This window comes from Mytilus galloprovincialis, chromosome 3 (genome assembly GCF_965363235.1).
Source record: "Mytilus galloprovincialis chromosome 3, xbMytGall1.hap1.1, whole genome shotgun sequence".
Lineage (NCBI taxonomy): Eukaryota > Metazoa > Mollusca > Bivalvia > Mytilida > Mytilidae > Mytilus > Mytilus galloprovincialis.
Window position 1 is genome coordinate 24,391,403 of NC_134840.1, and position 22,921 is coordinate 24,414,323.

The following is a 22,921-nucleotide window of genomic DNA, read 5'->3' on the forward strand; positions in this document are numbered from 1 at the left end:
CTCGCTCTTGATTTTCCGTGCAGCTTTGTTTTCGGCTCTGGTAATTCGTTTTTCATCTTCAGAGTCGTCGGCCAGACTATGAGTTTCATAATCTGTCACTGTTTCCAGCCACTTTCGGATTGGTCTGCAAATTTGACTAACCTTCACTTATATTTTGTGCTGCCTTAAATTGGGTCTGTTCGGTTTGCTCCGGGTATTCCCTCAGAAAACATCTACCTTCCTTCATCTTGTTGGCAACTTTGGAGTTTACTTTAAATTGTTCTTCATTCCCCTTTCTCTTGAAAACGTAATTGTCCGAATTCATCTCTTCAATTTTGTCAAGTTGTGATTCTGATAATTGTCATTGATTTTCATTCGTCGACTTAGGAAAGCGTCAAAACTGTTTTTAATAATCATGTCCATGTGTTGTACGATATCATTCTGTGTGCGGTTGAAACAGCTTCTTGCGCACGTTGTTTTATCATTGAATCTAACTGTACCGGCTCTGACATTTTAACTGTACGATGTCTACAGCAAGAATGATCACATAGACACTAAAACCAAAGAAAGCTTATTGCATATTTTTGGGGAATGTAATATATCTGAGACTACTATAACACAGCCACATTCGCTTATTAATTAATTCTTTTCAGCAGTCAAAGATGGCGGTTCTGTCCTTCTTGTCAATCACCTCGGATCACGTGACTTGGATTTTATCGATGACCATAAAATAATTACTATTTGACTGGTCAGTGTAGGAAGTGACCAAACTCTGTGTTATAGTAGTCTCAGAATATATACAGCAAAAAAAAAAATGAATAGCACTTCAAGATTTATTATTAAAATGTGGATTTAGTCTTAAACATGATCATATATAGATGCAAAAGATGTTGTTATTGGTATTGGGGAAATTTTTTACCCATATAATGTAGTAGTACATATAATGCATCTTCGCTAGCCAAGGGTTCCGTAACCCTTGGCTAGCGAAGATGCATATAATGTTGATTTTAAGATTTTATATTTATAGCTGTAAAAATTCAGGAGAAAAACCTTCTGTGAAAGGTAGTATTCTGAGGTAGTGTTGCATATTTTGAAATACTGTATAAGAATAAACAACATACAGTAAATGCACGGTCTTATCGCCTACACAAAAAAAAATATATAGATAACCTGGGAACAGTATATCCAATATATATGTTCCTGAGATAACAAATGGTTGCCATTACAATCTGTCCTAGGTGACTTATTAATTTATTCTATAACTCTCGCTATAACTGGTACAAAAAATATAGTTATAATTTGTTTTATGTCTTTCTATGTAGAGTTGTAATAAAAAATATCTTTAAGACCATATATATAAAGGTATATAGGAAAAAAATTTCTGAGACGACTGTTATAGTAGTCTCAGTTTTAACATAGGCACTCGTCTCAGAAATTTTTTCCCTATATACCTTTATATATAGGGAAAAAAATCTGAGACAAGTGCCTGTGTGTTTTAAGTATGGTCTTAAAGATATCTTATATTACAACTCTACATAGAATAGAATAAAACAGTACATGTGTGTAATCCTGCTTGATTGTTTTCTGTCTTTTATACATGTCAAAAATAAACAAATTACAAAAAAATAAAATATGATAGAAACCAGTATTTTGCAGCTAAACTGCGAAACGCTGAAAAATATATCTCTCTCGTATATGTCACATCTGACAGACGTGAAAAGACATTAGCCAATTTTAAATTACTGTATCCAAAGTTATACAGAATTTATGCGATTTTCCGACTTTGAGTTTTAAATTAGTATTTATGTATCGCTGCTAATTCTACTATTAATGGCTGCGCCCATGAAATGATATTACGGACTTTGAACTGTTGAGGGTCAAACATGTTTAAATAAATATTCATATCGTTCTACTTTATGACACAACACAGATAAATGTTTCAAGTTGCACGGATGAGCGTCGAACGCTCAATACGCCGACTTCAGGTAAATTATTACAAGAAATTCCGTCTTTTCTACACCACAAGGCACAACTTATGACAGTTATGTAATGATTTTTTTGTTCTACTTTAGTCAAATCTAGGTCTAGAAAGACTAATCAAATACACAAAATTTATTCTACATTTAAAATTAAATAATGCAATCCAAAAAGTTAAGGTTCATCAACATACTGTGACAGAAATTAATGGCTGTGTTTACACCATAACTTCGCATAAGATTTCTCTATGTACAGACAAAACTGTACAATTTATTCTGCTTCTTTCATTAAGCCCTGGTCACAACGGACCCATGACACAGCGCCGGGACATGAAATTTTGGTCAATTCTTGGTTCATCTGTGATTGTCTTTCGACAGTTGCACAATATTTCGAGCATTGTGGCGCTGTTGTGTAGAGCTCTATGATTTTTTGTCGTGAGATTGTCTGACCACAGTCGTGCAACTGTCGTGTGAGAAACACATTGTTCGTGGGTACCAACAAAAACCATTTTTAATAACACAATCATACAACTGTCACACGACTGTCGTACGACAATATCACGACTGTAGCAAGGCAGTCATGATACAGTCGCACGATTGTCTCATGAATACCAAATTTCGTTCAATGCTCACACAACATTGATTGTCTGTCGTACAACAGTGGTACAATGTCATGCAACATATTTTTGTTTTATTTAGAAGAAAACAATTCGGCGGGAATGAAAGTTTGGAAAAACATACCGTCTGCCATTTTAAGAGGATGGCTATTCCACCGTAACAAATTCACTTAGCTCTGCAGAATAGGCGCCTTGCCGGTCACCAAGAGCAAATTATGGTCCTGTTAGCGTTGATTCGAGACCCTGAACAGTATAGGAACCAGCGACATCCTGGTTTAAATTCACTATACAATTATAATATAAACTAATACCCAAAACGCGAAACTTTGACCGAACTTATAATGACACTGAACAATATTGAAAGCAAATGCCAAATGCTTGAAATGGCACGCAATAAATCGGACTTTCTTTATATACTAGTTGTTTTGAGTCAAACGCACAAGTGACACATGACTATTGTGCGACAGTCGTACGACAGTGACACGACAGTAACATGAGCATCCCATGACATGAAAACCTGGAAAAAAAGCCCAAACAACTCAAGATTGTCGTACGACTGTGGCACAACCGACTTGTGACAACCCCACGACAATACAATAACAATTTTTTTTCTGTCATTTAGCCATTGTGGAACCATCGTGGACATGTCGTAGCTGATGTGACCATCGACAATTTTTTTTGAGGTTTTGCATGACAGTGTCACGATAACTATTTTATAGATCTTCAACGACAAAAAAATCGTACGATCTGTTGTGACCGGGGCTTTACAGAGTCGGACTCTTCTTGAGTGTATAATTTTAAATTTGAAAAATTTAAAAGTCTGGCAACACCTAGAGACTAGATTTATAAATAAATAATTAATTTTGCTGCTCGCATCCACTTTATGTTTTAAAAGTTAAAGACCTTTTTGGATTTTGATGAACATGAAAACCTGATACAGTCCACTCATTTACACTATTTAAATCCCCTTTGCTGTCTTGATTTTTATGTAGGTTGGTGGTCTAGTAGTTAATATTGATGGCTACAGACTACAGTGCTGAAGGTCCTGGGTTCAATCCTGACTCCAGGCGCTGGAAATTTCAGTACATTAGAATGGTGATTTTCACCCTCCCACACACATCTCTGGTACCCATATTGAAATTTAAACTAGAATGGATACTTTGGGGGCCTTGGTTGGTCTAAGTTTATCCATGACTTTGACCAGGAGATCAATCTAGAACTAGATGTTTCTTCTGTTTGTCTGTTTCTGAGTAATTCAGCTTCCTCCACCATAATAACAGTCTTACGAGTGTCCTAGCATTCCCATGGTGTTGGGTTGTACATATATGTAAGTGACACATTCCATTCATCCTGTTCAGGAGTGTTCATTGATACTACCCTCGCAGCTTTCAACAAAACTCGAAATAACAGAGGTATCAACACGAACATACATATTGTCCCTCTTTTTTCTATTTCAATCAATAAGATACAATACAATCAATATTTGAGGGGGACCATCTCAAAGGTTTCACCAGACTTTGTTTATTTTAACACCTCCTGCGGCAAGGAAAGAAAATGTTAAGGTAAATCGAAAATGTTTTGTTACAACCGAAAACCGTTTGGGTTTCCTGACAATAACTACTTAAAAAGTGTATGGAGCTCAATAAAATTTAACCAAAAGGTTCAATACCACAAAAGGAAGGTTAAGTTTGTTTTTGGGGGTAATTACGCAAACTGGTCATGAATTACAAATGTAGGGGCCAAAAAGGGTATAAAACAAACCTTTTTCTAGTTTTCAAACAATAACTTGTGTTTAAGTGTATATTGATGTCTCTTAAATTGTACCACATTTTACAAATATTTTTTTTTTCAAATGTATTTCTTGGGAGGGTAAACAAAAAAATAAATAATTCAGGGGTGTGTGGGTTAGGGAGGGGGTTGGGGGGTATTTTTACCCTCAAGATTTAAGAAATTAAAAAGAAATAAAAAAAATTTGGAAAAGGGAGGTGGGGGGGGGGGGTGTTGAAAAAAAGTTTCCTAATTAATCTAACTGTTTTCATGGTTTTTAGATGATCTAGGATTTTTTTTTATAAAAGACATCATGTATATTTTAAACTAATGATGCTCTTTCCTTATATTTTTCGAAAATCCCAAGAAAAACTTTACCAGACAATAGAAACAATATTGGAAAAGATTTCTTTGCAAGTGTGGAAGTCTGAAAAAATATTTGATAAGGATTTTGGTTTTATTAGTATACAATGTTAAAATGTACAATGTATATTGATTTCTATATTGATCTTTTTTATTGATTTTTCTACTGTTAAAGAATATAAAATATTTCAAGATAATTGCACACTCCATTTTAGCTAGCCAAGGAAATGATTCCAATTGTTAGCGATTGTAACAATGCCATTATCTTGTATCATTTGTTCTAGTTAATTACAATTTGCAATGTATCTACTGTTGTATCAAAGAATTCAGATGGTTCCTTTGTGACATGAAAGCATGATGATTCTATTTTGTCTACCTTCTCTTTCATTTAAGGGAGGAGATGTCTTTTATTCCATATATATTGTCAAGTACATGAAGTAAATTAAAGGTCAAAGGAAAATATTTGAAGAAAGAAAATTGAATTTTATGCAACTGTCATACAAGGGAGAGGTTAAGTTACTTATAAAACCAAAGAAAATGCCTGTACTAAGTCACGAATATGACATTTGTTTTCCATTTGTTTGATATCATGTGTTTGAACTTTTTATTTTACCCTTTGTTATTTTAAAAGGGACTTTCCATATCAAATTTTCCTTGGTGTTTGATATTTTTGTTATTTTAAAAATTCTATTTTTGTCTCTACAAACATAAGTTGACTTGATATTCCTTTTCTTACCCTAGGTTTTGTCAGGGACACTGAAAGGAAACTATGGAAGACCCGGTTGTGAGTTTCTGTCCATACGAAATTGTTCCAGCAGCTCTGGAAAGTCTAGTGTCAGCATTGGTGAAGTTTCCATTAACGTAAAAGATGCTATAAATCCAGAACTAGTGCCTTCCAAGTATCTTGATAAAGATTCACCACAGTCCATACTGAGACATCTACAATGGATTATGCAGAAGGATTCACTGGGACAGGATATCTTCCTTATAGGTAGGTTGTCTCCAGCTGCTGGACTGTACATTTTGTACATCCTTTTAAGGCTCTATAAATTAAGAACATCCAATTTTTGGCTGCTTTAAAAACATTTGGTGAGGTTTCCTCTGACAAAACCCAAGCTGGTGTGTAGTGGCAATAATACTTCATACTGCATAACTATTTTTGTAACCTTATACATGTTGTATATATGCAGACTGATTTTGAAAATGCACAGTTTGTGTTTGTTTTGTTTTTTTGGTTAAACATGATTATTTTTCATATTGTTCCTATTCATGCTTACCTTACTTGCCATACTTTTTATTGATGAGTAAAATTGAAAACCTCACTCATATTCACATTGACATTGGTGAACATGAGATAATTAGACATGAATTGGAATAATGATATTGCACACATTTCTTGATGTTAGATTTGAAACTAATACATGATTTTTTTCATCATTAAGTCTCCCAAACAAAGTTTGGAGACTTATTGTTTTTGCTCAGTTCTTATTATTTTTATTATTCTTCTTCTTCTTCTTCTTCTTTTTCTTCTTCTTTTTCTTCCGCCACTTTTAAAAAATGAACTTGTCCGCAGCGTTTCTCCAAAACTGCTTGTCAGATTTACTTAGGGGTTCATAGAATGTTAGACTAATATGTCTAGGTGAGCCATCAATCTTTCGTTTGTGCATTTGGGTCTATTAAGGGGTATTTTGGGGGGCAGAAAGAAGGGAGGGGTTTACTATAGAACCCTATGGGATTTTTTTTTATAAATTTTTCAAATGAATATAACTTGAAAACTAAGTGATAAACACACGCAATCTTCAGAAATGATCATAGGACAATAAAACAAATCACATGAAATATAGGGTGAGTCCCTGGGGGTCATCCCCACCCCGTTCAATTTGAGAATGTACTATTATCTTGTAAACGGTCCAGATCCCCACCCCTAAACCATATATATTCTTGAATGGGACGATAAAACAAATCAAATGAAATTAAATGGAAGTCCCCGGGGGTCATCCCCACCCCGTTCAATTTTAGAATGTGCTATTATCTTGTAAACGGTCCAGATCCCCACCCCTAAACCATATATATTCTTGTAGGGGACAATAAAACAAATGAAATGAAATAAAAGGAAAGTCCCTAGGGGTCACCCCACCCCCTCTTGTTTGAAAACTTGTAAACGGTCAACATCCCCACCCCTAAACTATATATATTCTTGTAAGGGACAATAAAACTAATCAAATGAAATTAAATGGAAGTTCCTGGGGGTCACCCCCACCCCGTTCAATTTGAGAATGTACTATTATCTTGTAAACGGTCCAGATCCCCACCCCTAAACCATATATATTCTTGTAGGGGACAATAAAACAAATGAAATGAGATAAAAGGGAAGTCCTGGGGGGCCATCCCACCCCCTCTTGTTTGAAAACTTGTAAACGGTCAACATCCCCACCCCTAAACCATATATATTCTTGTAGGGGACAATAAAACAAATAAAATGAAATAAAAGGGAAGTCCCTAGGGGGTCACCCCACCCCAAGCTTGTATGAAAACTTGTTAATGGTCAACATCCCCAGCCCTAAAACATATATATTCTTTTATGGGACAATAAAACAAATCAAATGAAATGTAGGTAAAGTCCCTGGGGGTCACCACCACCCCCTCCTGTTTGAATACTTGTAAATGATGGAGATCCCCACCAGTAAGCCATATATACATGTATTCTTGTATGGGACAAAAAATCAAATCAAATGAACATGGGACCATATGAATGGCGAGTTATGGGAGCTTTGTTTGGGAGACTTCGTAACAGCATCCTGTTACAATTACTTCTTGTTAAACATTTCTTTGAATCCGTACTTCAACTTACATCAGTAAAATATGTTACAAATGCTTCCATATTGCAGAGATTGAGCAATATAAATCACAATTAAGCCATAATAATGTTGCAGGCAAGAATAAGTCAACCAGCATGTCAATAAATGTTTCAAAATGTGACCAAAAACACACATTAATTGTTTGTGCTTTTTGGTCACATATTGAATGTTTTTATAAAACATGTATTTAAATTCTTTGACTAGCTATTCTTTTTTTGAAAAAATAGGAATCAATGTTGGAATTTTCCCTAAGCAACATATCATCCACCAGGATGTGGCCAGGTTAACCACGAAATCTATACACTCTGAAATATAGTTCCTAAAACTACTCACATAGGCATATCAATTAAGAACATAACACTTGTATTTTTGTCCATCTGATGAGTTAAGCCTTTTCAACTGATTTTTAGCTCACCTGGCCAGAAGGGCCAAGTGAGCTTTTCTCATCACTTGGCGTCCGTTGTCGTCCTTCGTCGTTAACTTTTCACATTTTGAAAAACTTATTCTAGAGAACCACTGAATGGAATGAAACCACTCATAGCATGAATGTTCCTTATGAGGTGCTGACCAAGTGTTGTTACTTTGTAGCCAATCCATCATCCAAGATGGCCGCCAGCGGGGGACTTAGTGTAACAAAGGACCCAATGGGAAATGCATACAAATGACTTCTTTTAGAGAACCACTGAATGGAATGAAACCAAACATAGCATGAATGTTCCTTATGAGGTGCTGACCAAGTGTTGTTACTTTGTTGCCAATCAATTATGCAAAACATTCGCTAGCGGGGGACTTAGTTTAACATAGGACCCTATGGGAAATGCATACACAAGTCTTCTTCTAGAGAACCACTGAATTGAATGAAACCAAACATAGCATGAATGTTCCTTTGCTTAGGAGGTGCTGGCCAAGTGTTGTTACTTTGTAGCCAAATTTTATCTTTTTTTATATGATTTCAAAAACCGAAGTAGAGTCAGGTGAGCGATACAGGCTCTTGAGAGCCTCTAGTTATAGTTCGTTCTTATGTTGTACTGTTATACCACTGTCCCAGGTTAGGGGAGATTTGGGATCCCACTAACATGTTTAACCCCGCCACATTATTTATGTATGTGCCTGTAATTCAGTGGTTGTCGTTTGTTTATGTGTTACATGTGTTTTTTGTTTATTTTTTTTTTATATAAATAAGGCCGTTAGTTTTCTCGTTTGATTTGTTTTACATTGTCATATCGTGGCCTTTTATAGCTGACTATGCGGTATGGGCTTTGCTCATTGTTGAAGGTCGTACGGTGACCTATAGTTGTTAATGTCTGTGTCATTTTGGTCTCTTGTGGACAGTTGTCTCGGTGGCAATCATACCACATCTTCTTTTTTATATAAATCTGAAATACAAATTAAATTGCCATATTTGGTTATTATATTGATCTACTACTAAAATGTCATAAAGATAATGACTTGATATTAAGCAGGAATCTAGATTTTGATAAAATAATACAATATATAATACATTATATTGATATGCTTCTTTTCCTTGTATCTTGCATCTGTATAATAAAATATTTTCATCCAATCAAACTCGGGTTAGGATCCCAAAGACATTTCCCAACAATTCCTCTAAAGTTACAAGTAACAGCAACATTTGTACTACAATTTTTTCTATTTTAGCGTGTTGACTTTGACCTATTGACTCTAAATTTGTATGGGCCTTCCCTATTTCTTCTATCTGATAAAGTTCAATTCCAATCAAGCTATGAATACTCTAGCTAACACCCTGAAATCATTGGTTTTGGTCACATGGACAGGGGGAAGCACCAAAAGATAAACCAACCTGTTTCAAGGCAAGGGGCATTATAAAGAGTATACATTAATTTTTAATTGTTGCGACTTTGAACACATCCACAATTTTCTACATTTGAGAATGCCTGTACCAAGTCAGGAATATGACAGTTGTTGTCCATTCGTTTGATGTGTTTTATCATTTGATTTTTGCCATTTGAATATTTTTGTTAATTTACTTTTTATGCCCCACCTTCGATAGTAGAGGGGCATTATGTTTTCTGGTCTGTGCGTTCGTTCGTTCGTTCGTCCGTCCGTCTGTGCGTCCGTTCGCTTCAGGTTAAAGTTTTTGGTCAAGGTAGTTTTTGATGAAGTTGAAGTCCAATCAACTTCAAACTTAGTACACATGTTCCCCATGATATGATCTTTCTAATTTTAATGCCAAATTATAGTTTTGACCCCAATTTCATGGTCCACTGAACATAGAAAATGATAGTGCGAAATTCAGATTAAAGTTTTTGGTCAAGGTAGTTTTTGATGAAGTTAAAGTTACATCAACTTGAAACTTAGTACACATGTTCCCTATGATATGATATTTCTAATTTTTATTCCAAATTAAAGTTTTAACCCAATTTCATGGTCCACTGAACATAGAAAATGATAGTGCGAGTGGGGCATCCGTGTACTATGGACACATTCTTGTTAAATATAAAAAAGAAGATGTCGTGTGATTGCCTATGAGACAACTCTTCACAAGAGACCAAAATGACACAGAGTCAGCTATAAAAGGTCCCGAAATGACAAATGTGAAGCAATTCAAACAAGGAAACCAACAGCCTTATCTATGTACAAAATGATAAATGTTGAATTTTTTAAAACACAGCAACAAACGACAACCACTGAATTACAGGCACATGCATAATGTGGCGGGGTTAAACTGTTTAGCACGCACCCAACCCTCTCCTAACCTGTGGCTCATTTTATTTGACAGACAAAATTTTAATCCTGGTATCTATGTTGAGTTTATTACTACCACTGGGTCGAAGCTTTTGCTTGCAGGGCCGTAACTAGACCCTTTTGATAGTGAGGCAAACTATATTTTCGCCGAGCGTATCGTGGCGAAAAAAAATTGACGAGGGGTTTGGGGGCCGCTCAAGGCCCACAGAAGCTCTGAGAAAATTAACGCAAAATCGTGCATTCTGCGTATATCCAATGCAATCGATTTTAAGCTAATTTTTCGACAATATTCTGGTCTCAAAGCAAAAACATAGATTCATTGTAATTTAAGACTTTCAGGTTTTAGGGACAACATTAAAAGACCGATATGTAGGATAAAGTAAAAATCGTAAATCTCATAATTATTAAACTGAATTTGTCTGTCTGTCTGTTCTTGTCTTGCATTGTGCTAAGATTTTGTTGATTTTTTTATAACTAGATTTAACTATAGTCACAGGGCAGTATTATGCTTTAAGTAACTGATTAATTCAACACTGGAGACCTGATCTTTACCTTGTTTAACGGTATTAATGATTCCTTTTTTTTTTATGAAGACCCTCCTACAACTATGAAGATGAAGAACATGAATAAAAACTTTGACTATTGATCATTTGTATTTTTTCGATGCATTGACTTTGTGTGCGATAAGCCTGCCCCGTGCACGTTTACCCCATATTCCTTTATTTTTTGTTAAAGGGTCTGAACACGACTTAATGCAAGTTTAATCCTTCAATGTAAAAGGTCATATGGCAATACATTATTTTTTTTCAAATTATTTAATATCAGGAAATTGGTGACCTTACTTTGATTAAAACTATATATATTTATCTACCAAAAAAAAAAAAAAAAACAGTTTTGTAATATTTGATTTCAAGTTCAATTCTCCATGCAGAAATGACATTTTTTTTCTGTGTCCAGTAGCATCGTATATTCTTAAAATATTTTCTGGCACAGTGTCTCGACATTGGTGGACATGCATCATTGAAAAGCCTCGCGTTTACAAATGAAAATCAACACTCAGAATATAGTCATAAAGTAGGACAATAAATAAACAAAAAACAAACCCGGGACACAGAGGTTCAAACAATAGACCATCAACTCTGAAAACTAAAAGTAAAATAGAATATGGATCACGAAAAACATGCAGGGGTGACACAAGAGGGTGAAGAGAACTTGCTTCTTGCAAGACACTATCCGTGAAAACAATTTGATATGAAGACAATCTTTTGTTTCATTTTATTTTTTTGAAATTTCTAACATGAGGCATTTGCCTCATTTGCCTCAATGTAGTTACGGCCCTGGCTTGTGGAGCTTTTTCTCATTGAGAGTTTCAGCGGCACAACACAAATTATCATTGATAATGTCATGATAGGTAATAGTTATAAGGTAACTGTTTACAAAACTTTGGATTCTATCAATGTTCGACCCCAGAAATAGACTACCCTTTTAAAGCTGTATTTGACAAAACCTTTTAACTTCATACCTTTTTGGGCCTTTTTTGTTTTTTAACTTTTTTTAAAATTTTAATCCTGGTATCTTATAAAGGTGAGTTCATTGATATAACAAGTCATAAAATTTTCCTTATTTTATTTAGGTTCACCAGGACCATTGAGACGTCAGGTGGCCATGATGTATTTACAACTTACCAATCGTGAAGGAGAATACATTGCCTTGTCAAGAGACACAACTGAGTCTGACATAAAGCAGAGGCGGGAGATCCATTCTGGGAATGCTTTTTATCTAGACCAGTGCGCCGTGAGAGCTGCAACGCATGGGCGAATATTACTTTTAGAGGGAATAGAAAAAGCTGAAAGAAATGTACTACCTATTCTGAACAATTTGTTGGAAAATCGTGAGATGCAACTAGATGATGGACGATTCCTTGTTGCAGCAGAACGGTATGATAAACTTTTGGAAGATCATTCAAAAGAAGAGCTTGATCAGCTAAAATTAGTACGGGTAAATGAAAGATTTCGGGTAATTGCTTTAGGTCATCCTGTGCCTAAATATAAGGGAAACCCTTTAGATCCTCCTTTGCGTTCACGATTTCAGGCAAGAGACATTCATTCCCCAACATTTAAGGAAATGATGCAGAGTCTGCAGGATGAACTTCATAATATACCAACAAATCAGTTGTCTCAAGTGCTGTCGTTTGCTACAGCAGTTTTGACAAAAGAATCCAATACACTAGGATTACCAGATTTCCCCATTTCCAATATTTCGTCAATTGCCAAGATCTTAAACACTGCACCAGATACCAACATTTATAACTTAATACAGAGATTATATCCTTATGACGTAATGCTTGGAAAAGAAGGACAAACAGCTGTCAAACAACTTTTGACAAAATTTGAATTGTTAGGAAAAAATGACTTATCCAAAAAGACTGAAGAAATTTCACCTCCAGTAGCATCTAACGATCAAGCATCTGTGATATTAAACGATAAGTCAAAATTAAGTGTCACAGTTGGGACAAAACCTTTAAATAGAACTGGCAAAGAGTCATTCGTTCCTACACCTTATCTTGATAATATGTTGGCAGAAATGATTCAGTCTCATATGGTTGGCGATTTTTGTATTGTTGGTCCACGGGGAAGTGGTAAAAGTGCCATTGTAGAACAATTTGCTGAGATGTTAGGTTACCATGTAGAACCCATTATGCTATACCAAGACATGACGTCACGAGATTTGCTTCAGCAACGCCACACTTTACCAAACGGAGACACCACTTGGAGAATGTCTCCTTTATTGACAGCAGCAATAGAGGGGAATTTAGCCGTTTTAGATGGTGTACATAGAATTAACCAAGGATCATTTGGTGTTTTACACAGATTGATACATGATCGTGAGCTACAATTATTTGATGGCACACGACTACTTCGACAAGATAGATTTTTAGAAATAAAAGAGAAAACTGGAGAAACGACAGAAGAACTCAGTGCAAAAGGAATTCACCCAATACATCCTTCATTTAGAATTATTGCTTTAGCAGAACCACCAGTAACAGGAAGTGGAACACAGCAGTGGATAACACCTGAAATGCTTACAATGTTTCTTTTCCACAACCAAAGACGCCTTTCTAAACAGGAAGAAATGCAGGTCATTCAATCAGTCGTTAAAGATTGTCCAGACTTGACCAAATTGTTTGCATTTGTTCACCAGCTGCGTTCATCCACGGATCCTGCTATGAATTCAGTTGCTTCATCTTTGTCAACACGTCAGCTGTTACGAATTGCTAAGCGCTTAGCAGCTTTCCCTAGTAAAGATTTCCACAATGTTGTACAGAAAGCTTGTTTAGCTAGATTTCTACCACGTCTTCCAAAAGTGAGTCTTGATCAGGCTTTGGAAGCTGCTGACATTAGAAAAGACCAGCACAACTTAGATTATTCTGATAAAGATATGACTTGTGAAGTAAAGGAGGGCAGATTACGGATAGGTAGAACGTCAATTCCATTGTACAATCCAGAAAACAGAACAAAAGTACCTGACATTTTATTTTATGAGAACCATCAACATTTAATGGTTATGGAAGATATGATGAAGGATTTCTTACTTGGGGAACATTTACTTCTTGTTGGGAACCAAGGTGTAGGGAAAAATAAAATCGTAGATAGATTTTTGCAGTTGTTAAATCGACCGAGAGAATACATTCAGTTACACCGAGACACAACAGTTCAGACACTAACACTTCAACCAACTGTGAAAGATGGGATCATAATATTCGAGGATTCTCCTTTAGTAAGAGCTGTCAAAGAAGGCCATGTGCTTGTTGTGGACGAGGCAGACAAGGCACTGACGCATGTGACTTGCATTCTGAAAACACTAGTTGAATCTGGCGAAATGCACTTAGGTGATGGTAGACGAATTGTACCACATAATTCTGGATTGAAACCATCAGCAGAACTGATTTTGAGCCATCCAGATTTTCGAATGATAGTCTTAGCTAACCGTCCTGGATTTCCATTTTTAGGAAACGACTTTTTTGGAGCATTAGGAGATATTTTTAGTTGTCACGCAATTAATAATCCTGATATGGAATCTGAAATGGAAATGCTGAAACAGTATGGACCTGACGTTCCAGAAGGCACATTACGTAAACTAGTTCAGGCCTTTGGTGAACTTCGCGATTTGGCAGACCAGGGTTTAATTGCATATCCTTATTCAACTAGAGAAATTGTCAACATGGTAAAACATTTACAGATGTATCCAGATGAAGGATTGACCGCAGTTGTAAGGAATGTTTTTGATTTTGATTCCTACAATAATGAACTTAAAGAGACTATTGTAAAAACAATGCAGAAACATGGTATACCATTTGGAGCAACCGAGGCAGTGGTGAATTTAGCAAGACTTATGCCGCTGCCAAAATTTGAGTTGAAGGGACAGCTTCAAATATCAAGTCAAGGTGATCGCAAACACACAGGTTAATACGATATTTCTAATTTCTTCTTATATATGTAGGATTTTGAACCGCGATGGTACTCTGAACTGTGATGATACTTTGAAATTCGATGGTTTATCGCTGAAGTGTGATGGTGGTATTGTGACGTTAACTTATTGATAGCTACGCCAAAGTGCGATGGCGGTATCTCTGAAGTGCGATGGTCTACACAAACTACATTTTCAAGGTTTTCCATGTCGATGTAGGAGTCAATTTGTATGTCAGCAGTTTTTCAAGTTTTTAAGCAGCTTATAAACTTTTAATTCTACGAGAAACGAGGAGAATTAATGGAAAGGGGAAAGTGAACCTTCTGCAATTGATTTTTGATTTTTCTACAAAAAGTAAAATCACAAAATTACTGAACTCCGATGAACATTCAGAACGGAAAGTCCCCAATCAAATGGCAAAATCAAAAGCTCAAACATATTAAACGAATGGATAACAACTGTCATATTCCTGACTTGGTACAGGCATTTTCTTATGTAGAAAATTGTGGATTAAATCTGGTTTTAAAGCGCTTAACCTCTCACTTGTATGACAGTCGCATCAAATCCTATTATATTGACAACGGTGTGTGAACAAAACAAACAGACATAATAAGTAAAAATGTCACAAATTGTTCATTAAATACATACACTCTCCGTATTATGAAATTACGGTAACGATGAACTATCGAGAGGAACAAAGAAAAGATAAATTGTTACTGCAGAATTTTGTCAGCATACAGAATATCAAAGAGGACGATCTCTCATTTAGTATGCAACTGAAATTTAGGACAAACATAGACAATAATGATATTATTTTTACAAACTATGAAAAAAAAATCTACCTCACATAATTAATCAACATCTGTAGATATTAAACTAGCCATCACACGTCAAATATACCACCGCACATCAGCGAACTGACCATCGGACTACAGCGTGTCGTGACCATCGCACTTTAGCGTCCTCATCGCACCCTGAGTCCTACATATATACAAGAATTTGTTATAGTAGTATAACTATGTTTTTAGGGACTAAATTAAAATTGGCATCATACACCAAGCTTTATACAAGAATTAAATCAACTGTGACGTGGCTTTTTCCAGTATCACTCAATGATGCGAAAAGTAAAATCACAAAAATACTGCACGTCGAGAAAAATTCAAAACGGAAAGTCCTTTATCAATGGCAAAATAAAAAGCCCAAAGACATCAATCGAATGGGCAACAACTGTCATATTCCTGACTTGGTATCGGCATTTGCAATATAGACAATATTGATCAATTTGCATTCTAGGACGTCCACCATAAACTTCATATTTTGCATTCTGTTACAACTTCAAGAGAAGACGTTAAAGCAGACGTTTTGTGGTAACCTGTCTGCCTTGACCTCAAGCAAACACATAAATCCAAGAACACCCAACCATTGTCCATTTTCATTGTTTTTTTTTCTTTGATAGTAGTAAAAATGCTATTATTCATTTATGCGATAACCAAAAAACAGTCTTTCGATGATATTTATTCAACTATAAAGATTTTAAGGCTCTTCCAAAATAAAGTTGTTCTAAATTTATGATCTTGACCTAATTTTGGGCATTGGTAAATGTTATGTTTTTGTGTTTATATCGGTTTCGCGTGTGCGTTTAGCATTAAGTCCAACTTTATATGGTGAAGTTGTTGTCTAGGAAGTTCGTTTTGTACGACTGCAAATTTGTTGTGGTCGTTTTATGGTTTGACTTAATCGTCATCGTATTTGTCCGAAGATATTTTGTTTCCAGACAATTAATTTAGTATGTGTGTATGGATCTCCGTGAAATTGTACAAGTTTTAAGGGATTATTGTTCGATAGAGTTTAAGAATGGGTGGCCCAATAATGGCCATGAACAAGCATGTTTCTTGTTTCAGGACAATAACTTGTGTAATAACATTAACGGTGCCAATTTTCCTGCACCAGATGCGCATTTCGACAATACATGTCTCTTATATGGATCTCTGTGAAATTACACAACAAGGTTCTATTCAAAAGAAATAAATGTTTAGATCGATTATTGGGATAATGTCCTTAACCGTTTCGGAAGAGGGATCAAAACAATAGTTTTGTATAAATTCTCATTTATTGACCAATTTCAATGTTTTTTTTTAATTCAAAGTTGAATATTTTGGGTTCTTTAATATTCTGAATCTAACTATGTTTTTCGTTTTGTTTTTTATATATATTAGACTGTTGTTTTTCTCTTTTAACTGGGTTTACACAAGTTATTTGGGGCCCTTTATAGCTTGCTGTTTGGTGTGAGCCAAGGCACCGTGTTGAAGACCGTACTTTGACCTTTATGTTGTGACTTGGATGGCGAGTTGTCTCATTGGCACTCATACCACATATTCTTATATCTATTTAGATTTTTAATTTTGGCCCCTATTTTTAAATTGGTCCACATTGAGGTCCAAAGTGTTTTAAATTAAACTTTGGTTAATTTCATTAAATAATAAATTATAGGGGTTCTTTGATATGCCAAATCTTACCAGTTATTTAGAATCTTTTTAGGGGCCGTTTTTAATTGGTCAACATTACTGTCAAAATGGTCTAAAATTTAATTGTCAGGCTTCTTGATATGCTGCATCTAAACGTGTATTTATATTTTTTTTTGTTTTGGGTCCAGTTATCAAGTTGGTCCAAATTGGGTTCAAAAATTAAACTTTGTTTGATTTCAGCAAAAATTTAATATACGGGGTTCTTTAATATGCTAAATCTTAACGTGTTTTTGGATTTAGGCCCTGTTATCAAATTGTTACACATTCATGTCCAAAGCAACGTGTTTTTTGGATCTAGGCCCTGTTATCAAATTGTAACACATTCATGTCCAAAGGGTTCAAAACTAATCTCTCTTAATTTCATAAAAAAAATATTTCCTTGGATTCTTTGATATGGTGCAAATAATAGAAAGAAAAAAACAAATGATATCGGATATCCATCCATGACACAAAATCAATAGTGCAGAGCAAAAACACACCTAAAAGTAAAGGAACAGCGCATTTATTTATATATTTATTTAATTTCTATGTGGTTTAATTCAAAGTCTTGAAATATTGGGCTTTTATATTCTGGATCTAAACATGTATTTAGATTTTGGATATTGGACCTTAAAAAGAAAAATTAACAATTTTAGTTTTTTGTTTATTTTACTTCTAAGACAACATTCATTCTGTGTTAGAAATCTTTGCTATGTCAAATACCTTATCACGATCCAAATTTAGAGCTGTACAGGCTATACTTTGACATATAATGCTTTACCTTTTACAAATTGTGACTTGGATGGAGAGCTGTCTCATTAGCACCCATACCCCATCTTATATTTGTATCAAGCATGAATGTTGTGTTCATACTTACCCAAACTGTTCAGAGTTCGACCTTTCCAGTCGGTAAAAGCTACGCCCTGCGGATCATTTTATTCAAAGATATTATATTATAAGATTAACTTAATTTGGTTTATGGAATGATTGAAAGCTGCATTCATGTTTCATCTGACAGGGTTCATTTGGCCTTTAGTAGCTCCATGTTACACATGTTGTTCAACCTTTTTCTCTTCAATCATGGTCAGTAAAGCAGGGTTAATGTGGAATCGACCTCATTTTTGTAACTTCATTGGTCATCGTGAAGGTTTCTTGGTGCAGTCCGTTTCTCAAATTCTATCTGCATTGACTGCAATGTGTCATCTATATTTGGTGTGTGCTTAGATGTTCGTCGAACAGATTTTTTTTACCTACACCTCATGTTATAGATCAGGTATTCACGTTAAGTTTGCGTGCACATGTCACCGATGCCCACGCTAAAGCCTTGCAATCGAAGAAGGATATAACTCTTGAACGGTACATTAATTACAACTCAAAATCGAAGTCTGTCTGTGTGTTGTGGTTCTAAGCATTGTGTATGAGTATTATAAAGTTTGCATAAGGCTAACTACAGTTAGAGTGTGGAAACAAAAAAGGACGGACGGGGGCATAAAAACTTTGTGGAGATTAAATGCATAGACTTCCGCCTACAAAACCTTTCGTTTTTGCTTGCAAATTCAGTTTTTTTCGTGAAAGGATGTTGTTTATCTTACGATAGTTCTATTCTTCAAACAAGGTGGAGATGAACCAATTCCATTTACTGAGCCACGCTCTCATTGTATTGTTACCTAAATTTTGAAGAAGTTTTCAAGTCGGAGATAACGAGTTGACTGTAAATAAACTCATCACAGATACCAGGATTGAAATTTTATATTTGCGCCAGACGCGCGTTTCGTCTACAAAAGACTCATTAGTGACACTGAAATCCAAAAATGTTAAAAGGGCCAAATAAAGTACAAAGTTGAAGAGCATTGAGGACCGAAAATTCCTAAAAACTGATAATGCATTTAAATGCAGACTACTTTATTTTCAGTCATATTGACGAACAGGATATCAATTAATATTTTTGTCGTTTTTTAGCCATGCCGTTGTCGGAGTTTGAATACTTGTACTATATGCCTTTGATATTCCCCGTCTGTTGTCGCTCATTCAAACTTTTCTATTAATTTGCTTCCCAAACTTGGGTCTATGGCGTAAATAATGATGGCTCGGGACGACCTAGAGATTGCGACTTTGAAAGGGTTATTGCTTGTGCTTGATTACCATATTGTTGCCTATACGTAAATGATGTTTGTCAAGTTTCCTTGTTTTACTTTGTTGATGTCTTATTTTTCAATATTTTTCCTTTATTAATAGCTTTGATGACATTGCCCATGGAAACTACCAACGTTAGCATGAGAGGTCCGATAGAAATTGCGATACAGAAATTCAAATTAGAAAAAGAGGAATCAAGATCAACAACGTTTTCAGAACAAGAAGCCTTCTGGAGTCTTCCAATGAATGAAACAACAGTTATTAGCGATATTGCAGTAACAAAGGCAGAAAATAGATCACAAGGCAAAGGGTCTTCGGACATCATCCACATAGCAACTGCTAATCCGGTTGGCTTATTCACACTTAATCCAAGAACCTCTGAAGCAGGTTTTATTGATATGTATGATTTATTTCCGGGTGTTGCGGGATCATATCGTCCAAGGGTAAAATTAGCTCCTTTGGCAGAGCCACTTGACGATAATTTATTAGTCCACGAGGAAGTCGCAAATGTATTGTTGTCCATTAATTATGAAAGAGGTGAGGTTGTTAGAATTTCATCGAGTTCATTGCCTGAAACACAAATTGAGAAACGGATGTTTCCTTCAAAACCTGTACAAAATCCCAACCAATTCAAAATGTTGCCGAGTACGCTTCCAAATTCTAAAGGTACTGTTATATTCTTCAAACAAGGTGGAGACGAAATAGTTGCATTTACTGGGCCACACACTCATTGTATATCTTTACCTGTGAATATTGAAGACGTTCTCCAAGTCGGAGATAACAAATGGACTGTTACTGCAACTGATAATAAGAAGTATTTAATACATTTAAATGCAGACAACGACTTTATTTTCAGTCATATTGACGAGCAGAATATCGATTTGAAATTATTAGCATCAGCACCCTTACCTCTGAGTGACGTACAGTTATCAAAATCCTTGGATAAACCAACAACTGGTCCAAATCGAGTAGTTGTTACACCTACCAGCTATGCTACTATTCTGTCTGGGTTTCCAGATTCATCCAGCATTGAAGTTTTCTCAGTACCACGGACACCTTTAGCTAATAATAGTTTATCAGGAAAAATAGATCCTATGTTAGGTCTTCTTGGTAAACCATCGTCATCTGCATCTGCTTCACAGTCAAAAGGTGCAATTCTTCATTTGCCAAACTCTGGGCAAATAGTAAGGTCAATACCACCCTGGAAAGTACCGGAAAATGTATACGAAAAGGATCAGAAACCGAGAGATGCAAGTGGATTCCTTGAAATTACAGATGTTGTGAACCGTACCTTGAGATATATTCCTGTACCAGGAGCAACCCGTACATCTCCATATACTTCGTGGTTGTACGACATATCCAATTCCTCTGTGTTAATGGCCCCAGCTAGCAACGACGGTCTAGTTACTGTTGATACAGGAGGGTGTATAAGAATGTGGGAAACTGCCCTGGTTAATATTGAACGGTCTCTCGAGGAATGGAGGCGAATGATTGGACACGGAGACGACAAACCTTTACAGGTTACCTACGACAAGGAAAGTGATCGCAAAGCAGATAACCCAAAACATGGAAAGACTGACCCAACTGGTGCTGCACATCATGGCGGTAATACTTGGGCTGGTGGCACTGGAGGTAGTAACACTGCTGGTGAGTAGTTTGTTTATGTTGTGAGTATTGTGAATTCTCAAATTACTAGTATACTACTTATAGTAATTAAACCGATTTAACGGGAATTTTTCATATCAAAATTTCTTTTTTTGATTTTGTGATGCAGTTTGAAAATATTCGTTTGCAAACATTGCTACGCTTTTGAAGCTGTTAAAAAATTCACATCTTTAATAAGAATTTTCCTTTAAAGCTTAAAATGAATCTAGAAAAGGTGAAGAAAGTACACAGCTATTAAAGAAATGTTTGTTAACCGTTTTACTAATTACATTTTAAAAAAGCTAAATTTTGAACTCCATATTGCAATCGTAAAACTTTTGTTTTAGCATGTTTGAAAATCACGAAAACAAAGGCAAATTAAGATTCAGAACCTTTTGTACCACTTGAAACAGTAAAGGTTGGTATCATTTTGTACATGACTATTTTCGTAAAATAAAGCTTATCAATATCTCAGGATTATGTAATTCTTGTATATAAATCAGTATTCTGAGTAATTTGAACTAGTATTTCATACACAATTAACACATGTATGTCTCATTGCTGTAGGACTCGGAGGTTTTGGTGGACCCTATAGATTAGATGGCGGCCACAACAAGGTATATCAAGTGCCTCAGTGGCAGAAAGACCAAGTTCCAGAAGAAGTCAAAAAGGCTGCTCGAGAAATGGCACAGAAGGCATTTAAAGAAAGACTGAAAGAAATAAATATGAGTGAATACGATGCTGAAACTTACGAAAAGTTCTCTGGCAGTGTGAGGAGTCAAGTGCAGTCATTACGGGTAGTTTTGGACAGTTTACAAGCTAAAGGGAAAGAAAGACAGTGGCTGAAAAACCAGTCATACGGTGATTTAGATGATGGTAAATTAATTGAGGGGCTTACAGGTGAAAAGGCCATTTACAAAAGAAGGGGAGAGAAGGAACCCGAACTTGGAACGCCACAAGAAAAGCCTAAGCGTATTCGATTGGTTGTCGACGTTTCTGGAAGTATGTATAGATTTAATGGCTATGATGGACGTTTAGAGCGGGAAATGGAAGCGACGCTTATGATGATGGAAGCCTTTCAAAATTACGAAGAAAAATTCAAATACGATATTATTGGGCATTCCGGAGAAGATCATAAATTGGAGATATGCAAGATAGACAAAATTCCTGCAAACAACAAGGAAAGACTGGTTATTCTTAAAACAATGCATGCACATTCTCAATTTTGTTTGAGCGGTGATAATACATTGACGGCAACAAAACATGCAATAGACAGTCTTGCAGAAGAAGAAGCAGACGAACATTTTGTCATTCTGTTAAGTGATGCGAACTTTGACCGATATGGCATTTCTCCTCGTCGATTTGGGCAAATATTGCGTTCAAACGACAAGGTGAATGCCTATGCTATTTTTATCGGTTCTTTAGAGGACCAGGCTTCTCAGTTGATCAAGGAATTACCGATGGGACATGCTTTTGCTTGTATGGACACGAAAACTTTGCCACAAATTTTACAACAGATTTTTACCTCGACCATGTTATCATCAAGTTGATGAATGCAAGGAATAATCTTATTCTGTGATAATTTTCTTAGTCCGTGAACTTTATGCTATTTTTTAAGGAGTATTTATACAGCAATGAATTTGTATCTTACAATCATAAATATAAATAGAGTTTGATTTAAAAACAGATTTTATTTTGACATATTCTGATGAGCACATTTGTCCTGTTCGTAACGCTATTATGTTGAATACCTTTCGGAATTCAGTTGAGTATATAGCACACTATTGTTGACCCCTTAATTTTGTCATTTGTTCGACTGCACGTTTTGTCATCCATTGCTGTAGTATTATTTAAAAAATCACTGTTTAAATTTCGTACATGCAAGG

At 35.6% G+C, this 22,921-nt stretch overlaps 1 protein-coding gene across 1 annotated transcript; it reads left to right on the forward strand.

The window, feature by feature from the left end:
• Window positions 1-1,799: 1,799 nt before the first annotated feature.
• Window positions 1,800-22,719, forward strand: LOC143067479 (von Willebrand factor A domain-containing protein 8-like). Its single transcript, XM_076240784.1, has 5 exons — window positions 1,800-1,964; window positions 5,444-5,693; window positions 11,921-14,749; window positions 19,494-21,038; window positions 21,603-22,719. Exons 1-5 carry the CDS (start codon window positions 1,914-1,916, stop codon window positions 22,583-22,585), a joined length of 5,658 nt encoding a protein of 1,885 aa, XP_076096899.1. The 5' UTR covers window positions 1,800-1,913; the 3' UTR covers window positions 22,586-22,719.
• Window positions 22,720-22,921: the final 202 nt, after the last annotated feature.

Excerpts from the sequence above, each read along its gene's own strand:
- LOC143067479 (XM_076240784.1), top strand. The coding sequence starts at position 1,914 with ATGTTTCAAGTTGCACGGATGAGCGTCGAACGCTCAATACGCCGACTT. Across the intron at positions 5,694-11,920 it reads ACAGGATATCTTCCTTATAG|GTTCACCAGGACCATTGAGA; the intron begins GTAGGTTGTCTC and ends TATTTTATTTAG. Across the intron at positions 14,750-19,493 it reads AGGTGATCGCAAACACACAG|CTTTGATGACATTGCCCATG; the intron begins GTTAATACGATA and ends CTTTATTAATAG.